Source organism: Labeo rohita, chromosome 8, assembly GCF_022985175.1.
Source record: "Labeo rohita strain BAU-BD-2019 chromosome 8, IGBB_LRoh.1.0, whole genome shotgun sequence".
NCBI lineage: Eukaryota > Metazoa > Chordata > Actinopteri > Cypriniformes > Cyprinidae > Labeo > Labeo rohita.
The window spans coordinates 13,743,587-13,750,781 of record NC_066876.1 but is presented as its reverse complement, the minus strand read 5'-3'; the positions used below and the strand labels follow the sequence as shown (position 1 = coordinate 13,750,781).

General features: G+C 33.9%; 1 protein-coding gene across 2 annotated transcripts; it reads left to right on the top strand.

The window, feature by feature from the left end:
• Positions 1–3,200: 3,200 nt before the first annotated feature.
• Positions 3,201–7,195, top strand: LOC127169157 (T-cell surface glycoprotein CD1b3). 2 transcript variants are annotated; one of them, XM_051116325.1, is made up of 7 exons: positions 3,201–3,388; positions 4,767–5,036; positions 5,203–5,481; positions 5,648–5,938; positions 6,202–6,324; positions 6,522–6,558; positions 6,665–7,195. In XM_051116325.1, exons 1-6 carry the CDS (start codon positions 3,340–3,342, stop codon positions 6,539–6,541), a joined length of 1,032 nt encoding a protein of 343 aa, XP_050972282.1. In that variant the 5' UTR covers positions 3,201–3,339; the 3' UTR covers positions 6,542–6,558; positions 6,665–7,195. The 2 variants fall into 2 exon arrangements, with proteins under 2 accessions (XP_050972282.1, XP_050972281.1); XM_051116324.1 differs by lacking the exon at positions 6,522–6,558.

Below are 7,195 nucleotides of genomic sequence, written 5' to 3'. Positions count from 1 at the left end.
AATGCATTGCATAAAGGAATTGTTATATTATGCTTAATAAGAGAATCTTAAATTATGACAGATGTTGCTCATCTTATTGTCCAAAGTTGTGCAAGGCTGCAGTGGACCCTATAAGAGTCAGGGTTACGACACAAACAAAAGTAAATAAGAAACTAAAGAAATAAAGGATAACAAAAAAATTAAGTTAAAATCTGAAAACAAACAAACAAACAAAAAAATCAGAAACAAAGAAAAACCTCAAGACTAGAACAGGGTAAGTAGTAAGTAAAAGCACTACCAGTTCAACAAAATCCCAGCAACAGGAAACAGGCACAAAACAGAAAATGTTACCAAAAAAAAAAAAAAAAAAAAAAACAAACAAAAAAAAACCGATATAAAATTTCATTTTAACAGAACAAAAAGATTTAGCAGAACAAAAACCTTAAAAAGGCATGAAAAATCGAGCCTTGTATATTAAAAAGCATCTAAATCACACAAATGATGAGAGCTATTGTCTACATAGCCTATTGGTATATAACATTTAATAGCTTTATGTGTTTTACATTGATGTGTTTACAACATTTTCAGCAACATATGACATCAGGGTTGCCAACTCTCACGCATTTGGCGTGAGACACACGCTTTCAGGCTCTGTCTCACGCTCTCACTCTGCTCATGTAAATCTCACGCCAAACTGGCAACCCTGCCAAGTTTCAGCTTTCAAATGCTGTAAGTTTTAATACTAAATTCAAACGATAAATAGCGTTTTGGCGCAAGTAATGTGGCGTAAATCGTAAAATGTAACGCTTCTGTTAATGCCAGTGCCACTGAAAAACAGAGCTGCGACAAGCTTTGATCTCGCCGGCGTCGCCGCCACGCGGTCACGTGATTCAAGAAGCTCTCAAAACAAACCAGTGTAGATAGTATATTTTAATGTGTTTAAGTAGGATAGAGACGACAGCTTCACTAAACAGGTATTTGCAGCAATTTTTGGTAAACAATACACCATGCATTGATTTTTACGTCGATGACATTTACAGTATAATTTTATTGGAGAGTGATGAAGAGGCAACCCTTAAGAAAATTAAATATGGTTTTACTACAAATAAAACCAAAAAACCATGGTTACTATAGTTAAACCATGGTTACCACACATTAACCATGGTCTTGCTACACTAACCATAGTTTAGCCATGGTATTTGTAAAAAAAAACTATGGTTATACAAATGGTAATCAGTGCGCCAAAAACCATCGTTACTACACGTTTACTATAATAAAACCATGGTTAATTTTCGTAAGAGTTTATATGATTTTCTTGTATTTAAACCTCATTTTCTATTTGTAATGCCACGGTTTGCCCACTATGGCTCTTTACTAAATATACATCTATCTAGAATATTGCAAGTCATACCTGCTTACTTATTTTTAAGTTTTTCATTTGAATAAATATTTAGAAATGATTAAACACTATATTTTTAAATGTGAAATATAAAAAGTTAATAACTTGCATCCTTTTTTAATGATACTTGTATAAGTACACACAATGAATGCAAGCAAATACTGCTAAAAAAGGCATTCAGCTGCATTTTTATCCCCTTATACTGTACGTATACATATAAATAGACATGGAATCGAGATCAAGATCGATTAGTAAAAAATGATATTCATTTTAATTCAACATATTTTGTTGTACTGTGTCAGTGAGGACTAATAGGTTTTAATAAAATTTCTTTCCGTTCACATGTACCTTACATGTAGTCATGCAGTTATTATTTATTTAACATCGTTTTCTTTCTGTTGTTCCTTTTCAGTTTGACCCTTTTTTAATTTAAATGTGCCATTATTCCTTTGTCTTCTCACTATACCCTAAAAGCATTGGTGCAGTGACCAAAACTATCCTAGTTATTATTTCCTCTTCCTGTTCCTATTCCAATGCCATTTTATTTAGCAACCGCTATATAAGGCCATGTTTTCTTCTTATCACGACTTAAATTTCTCGTGATCACGACATAACAAAAGTTGTTTTCTCATTATCAAGACAGTTTTCTCTTGATCTCGTCAGAATAAAAGTTGTTATTTAAGTTACACAACTGCGGCACTAGGTAAATATATAACTGACTGGGTGTGGTATTTTGTTTCGGCACACCACAAGGTGTCACTGTGGCCTCAATGCTTACCCCTCGCCTACTCTGGCTCGATTGCTATTAACACGCCCTCCTCACAAATGTAAAAATAAATAAATGTAGAAATAAATAAAAGAAAAAAAAAAAATGTTTTACTTTGTGTATGCGTATTTTAGTTGTTTATTTATTTTTGCTTTTTTTATGGTATACCTTTGTGTGTGTGTGTGTGTGTGTGTGTGTGTGTGTGAGTGCTTTTGGTTTATATATCCTGGTGGGGACTTAAACCTGAATACACACATACTAATGGGGACTCGTGTCACGATGGGGACCTAAACTGAGGTCCCCATGGGTACAAAAGCTTATAAATCATACAGAATGAGATTTTTTGAGAAAGTAAAAATGCAGAAAGTTTTCTGTAAGGGTTAGGTTTAGGGGTAGGGGTAGGGTAAGGGGATAGAAAATACAGTGTGGACAGTATACAAACCATTGCGCCTATGGAGAGTCCCCACAAAGATAATAAACCAGACGTGTGTGTGTGTGTGTGTGTGTGTGTGTGTGTAGGGTTAGGGTATTGATCTTAATACTTTTTTACTTACTGTTAAAATATGTATCTAAAATGCATAGTGTGATACAGAGACAAAATTTACATCCTTGTAGTATAGAAAGCAGTGATTGACAAAGGGGGGAAAGAGTAAAAAAAAATGAAATGTGCAAATAACAAATATTTCCATGGTGAAAAAACATGACACAACAACTGAAGCATGAATCAAATATGTTGGGTGAGTTACTACATTTCGCAGACATGCAAAAGAGTTCTGATATATTCACAATTGCACTTACAGTTTAGAGAATTTTAAGATGTTTCGAAAAAATCCTGAAAAGCGATTGAGAAGAACTGTAAAAACATCGATACAGTATAGTGACCAAAACTATGACCTCTTTCCTTCCTATTCCTACCACAAATAGTTATTTTAGCCGATTTTTAAGTTTATGTGTCTGCTTTTCAAATTTCTTGTAATATTTTTCTTAATAATAGGCTACGTCACCAAACCAGCTAAGAAGTGAAAGTATAAAAAAACAGACGGCAGAGAACGGAACGTCGTATCCATTAGAGGATTACAAAAAAACGTTTGTGTTCCCTGACGATGTAGCAATTAATCTTTGAAGGACTGATAAGTAACATACGATCAAAAACACTAGAAGTACAGCTGTTTTTCTTAATTAGCTTATTGAGAAAATGCTCATACTTCTGTTAATGCTGTTATACTGGACAGTCGTCAATACAGGTAAGTAAATTTAAAAAAACTTTCCTATACATTTTATTAAATTTAAAATGCCAATTTGATATGGATGGTCACAAATTGTGTCGTTCGTTCGCATATTAAACAACGAAGCATAAAATCAGTTCACTTGTGAAAGGGGTCATGTGATTGAGTCTGTTCCCCTTTCTAATTAACCAGCTGTTTCTGTTTGTGTACTGTATGACTATAGAGAGGATGACAGTTTATCAGAGATAGTTTAGCTGTCATCATTTACTCCCCATCGTGTCTTTCCGGATTTGTATGTCTTTCTTTGTTCCAAACACAATATAAGATCAGTAAAACAGTATTATATTCAACAGAAAAGGAAAGATATAGAGGAGGGAAGATACTTGTGAGAGAGCAGCTTAGATTTATGATAATATGTCTGTCTGTTGAACAAATGTAAATGCGTGTACAACATATGTGCATGTTTTTAATAATAATTCTAGAAATCGGAAAATCTGTTGTCTTATTTAGTTATCTGATTGATCTGCAGGAAGCAGTGCACTTTATTTACATCACAGTGGGTAACCATGGATCCACCATACAGAAATTAAACAACACAAATATCACAGAATATGGCATTAAAAGTGTATAAACTATTCTTTTCTAAATGATACTGTTCAACATGGACATCAGCAGTTACTGTGGAATGAATGAGCAACAGTTGCCAAAAAAAATGCAGTTTTATATGAGAAGACAATTTTGCAACAGTTAAGATTCGGTTTATGGCACTGCTTATTCATTTCTATACATAAACAGTGATTGACTGTCACACAAATCTGACAAAAATCCAGTAATGTCAAGACTGTGATGTGATTCGTTATCCAGGCATACTTGATCCCAGTTGGTCATTATGCTTTTTCCACTGGTGAAGCCACAGATCTTGGTATCTCTTGATAATAAAGTAATCTCTGGAAGGACACCTTACTTCTCCTAGTGCAATGGTTTTGCAGACTCCACTAATGAGCTGATGAGTTGAATCACGTGTGATAGATGAGGGAGACATACAAAATGTGCAGGGCTGGGGGGTCCAGGACAGGTTTGAGACCCACTGTCTCATCACATTCAAATGTGAAAAGACTTGAAAACATGATCTGTAAGGGTTTTTTAGTGATCAGTCAATTTGGTGAAGTGAAAGGTAGCTACATCTCTGTGTTTGTGACCATTGTGACACCTGCTGTGTTTTTTTTAACTGTGTTCTTATATTCTGGAATAAATGTAAAATGCTTAAGAAGTAATATTAAGTAAACATTAAACAAATAAAAATGACCTTCCTGTTTCTTTGTCTCTCTTTTTGTACACATGTTTTTGTAAGTAATGATCTAATTTGACACTGCACTGATATTATATGTTTATCCAGGTGTATCCACAGGTTCTCACTCATTGGTGACTTTGGTAACATATATAGTTGGACAAACACCATTTCCTGAGTTCAGTGTTGTGGTGATGGTGGATGATCTGCAAATTGGATATTATGACTCGATCACATGGAAAGCTGTCTATCGCTCTCACAGTGATCCAAAATACTATGATGAAGAGCAAAGTGATGCTGGTGTTGTATTTCGTCATATGTATAACAGCGTGAAAGATCGAGCATTTTATCTTAAAAATCTACAAAATGACACAGATGGTGAGACTTATAGCCCACATTTCAGTATTGACACATAAAACATGTAGCTGTCATCTGTTTATTGTTATTTTCTTAAAATATGAGAGTAATCAGTCCAGTATATTTATTTTCAGTTCACTATTTTATGTTGTGCTATGCCAGCTAAAATTTCTTCATTCATTTGAAGGTGTATATGTTCTTCAAAGAGTTAACGCATGCGAATTGTTGAGCGATGATAAACCAGGTCTAGTTCATTCCTTGGATGCTTTTGGTGGGCAAAATGTGGAGGAGTTCATTATTGACACACAAAAAAATGATTTCCAGATGAAAAAGCCATGGATGATATCATGGGACCAAGTAAAATGGTATAATGTAAAGTATATGTATGAAAATGTTTATCATCCTATTTGCATTAAAGTTTTGCGGAGGTACCTGGATATTGAAAAGAACAATGTGATGAGAAAAGGTGAGAGAATCCATTTGATTAATAACATTATTAAGATAAAAAAGACCATGATAAAAATGGTCCAGACAGCTGTACTGACAAAAAGATAAATATGCCTTTCAATTCTTTATTAATCATAATTCATACAATGAAACTAACAGTTAACACTTCTCATCTTTCTCTGTAGTGAAACCCAGAGTCAGACTCATGAGGAAAATGCTCACAGACTCTCAAGAGCTTCAGATCAGTTGTCTGGCCACTGGTTTTTACCCCCGTCACATTAACCTGACCCTGTTCAGAGATGATCAGCCTGTGGATGATGATCAGATCACAGGAGGAGAGATTCTGCCCAACGGAGATGGAACTTACCAGATGAGGAGGAGTTTGATGATCAGTAAAGAAGAGCTACGTGAGCAACATAAATACAACTGCACAATAAAGCACCTCAATCTGGACAACAAACTAGACATTACATTTGGTAAAGAAAACTGTACAATCAGCCAAAGAAACAAAACTTTACTGAACAACAAAGTAGACAATAGATTCAAGATACGTTATTGTCATAGTATACAAGACAATGAAATTTAAGGTAGCAACTCAGAAAAATCAACATTACTAGATGACAATTTTAGACTGATTGAATAACTGACTTTATGTAACTTGTCATTATCCCATTATCTTTCTGTAACTTGCATAATTGTTTTCCTGTATGTCACTGTGTTGTTTATACCACAATTTCAGATGTGGCTGAATCTGACCCAGGATCATCTATGCAGTCTGTAGTTGTCAGTGTGCTGGTGTTTATGTGTTTGGCTGGTCTTATCATAACTGCACTCATCATATTGAGGAAGATATGTGCTGCTGGTAAATGTTCTGTTTAGTCCAGTTCATTACATCTAATTAGATGATGTGCTGATCAGATTTCTAATTAGAAAAAAGAAACCAAACATCAGTTCCTTTAGAGACACTATTTCAAAGACCAATTTATGTAGTTTTATCTTTCTGTAGTGTCACCTCTGTTACTCTTTATTTATCCTGGTTTAATTGTGATTCTTATTCAGAACGAGACATCACAGTGTAAATATTCCTCTACTTCATGTGAGTACACTGTTTTATGAAGTAATATTAAGCAACATGTTCATGTTAAGATTCACTTAAAAAAAATATAGAAATTAAACTAAAAGTCTGTTTGTTTCTGTTTCAGCTTCCGTGCAAGATGAAAAATAAAAAGTGAGTCTAAATGGCCCCACATTAAGGTCTTGTCAGCACATTTGGCATCTGCTTAGTTGATGCCATGTAGTTTTTGTTATAATAATGACCATCACGATGAAACTTGATTAAAACGACAAAGGAATTTAACAAAGGTACACAACAAAAAGACAGTGTATCGTATGCAAATCTCCTGCTGTATTACTGTTTTTTTTGCAGTGTAATCTGTGCTTTATTATTTTGTTATTTTCTACTATATATATATATATATTGAACATATTTTCAAAAATTGTTATATTTTTCAGAGAAAGGCATTGCATTTTTTATGTTTTTATCTTGTTTTACATATGCATATCTTTTAAACTTCATAAGTTTTTGCTGTAAAGAATTTAATTTATGAAAAATAATGGCGTATAAGGCTGCACTGCTCTCATTTGGTTCAACAATGTGTCTATGCAACAAGGATTTGTATTTTTGAATGCTTATATATTTAAGTTTAAATTGTTTCAATTGATTTATAGTTTTT

Bases quoted from the DNA above. Each gene is read 5' to 3' on its own strand.
- LOC127169157 (XM_051116324.1), top strand. From the start codon at position 3,340: ATGCTCATACTTCTGTTAATGCTGTTATACTGGACAGTCGTCAATACA. The intron at 5,939-6,201 runs GTAAAGAAAACT...CCACAATTTCAG, and splicing joins CAAACTAGACATTACATTTG to ATGTGGCTGAATCTGACCCA. The intron at 6,325-6,664 runs GTAAATGTTCTG...TTTCTGTTTCAG, and splicing joins GAGGAAGATATGTGCTGCTG to CTTCCGTGCAAGATGAAAAA.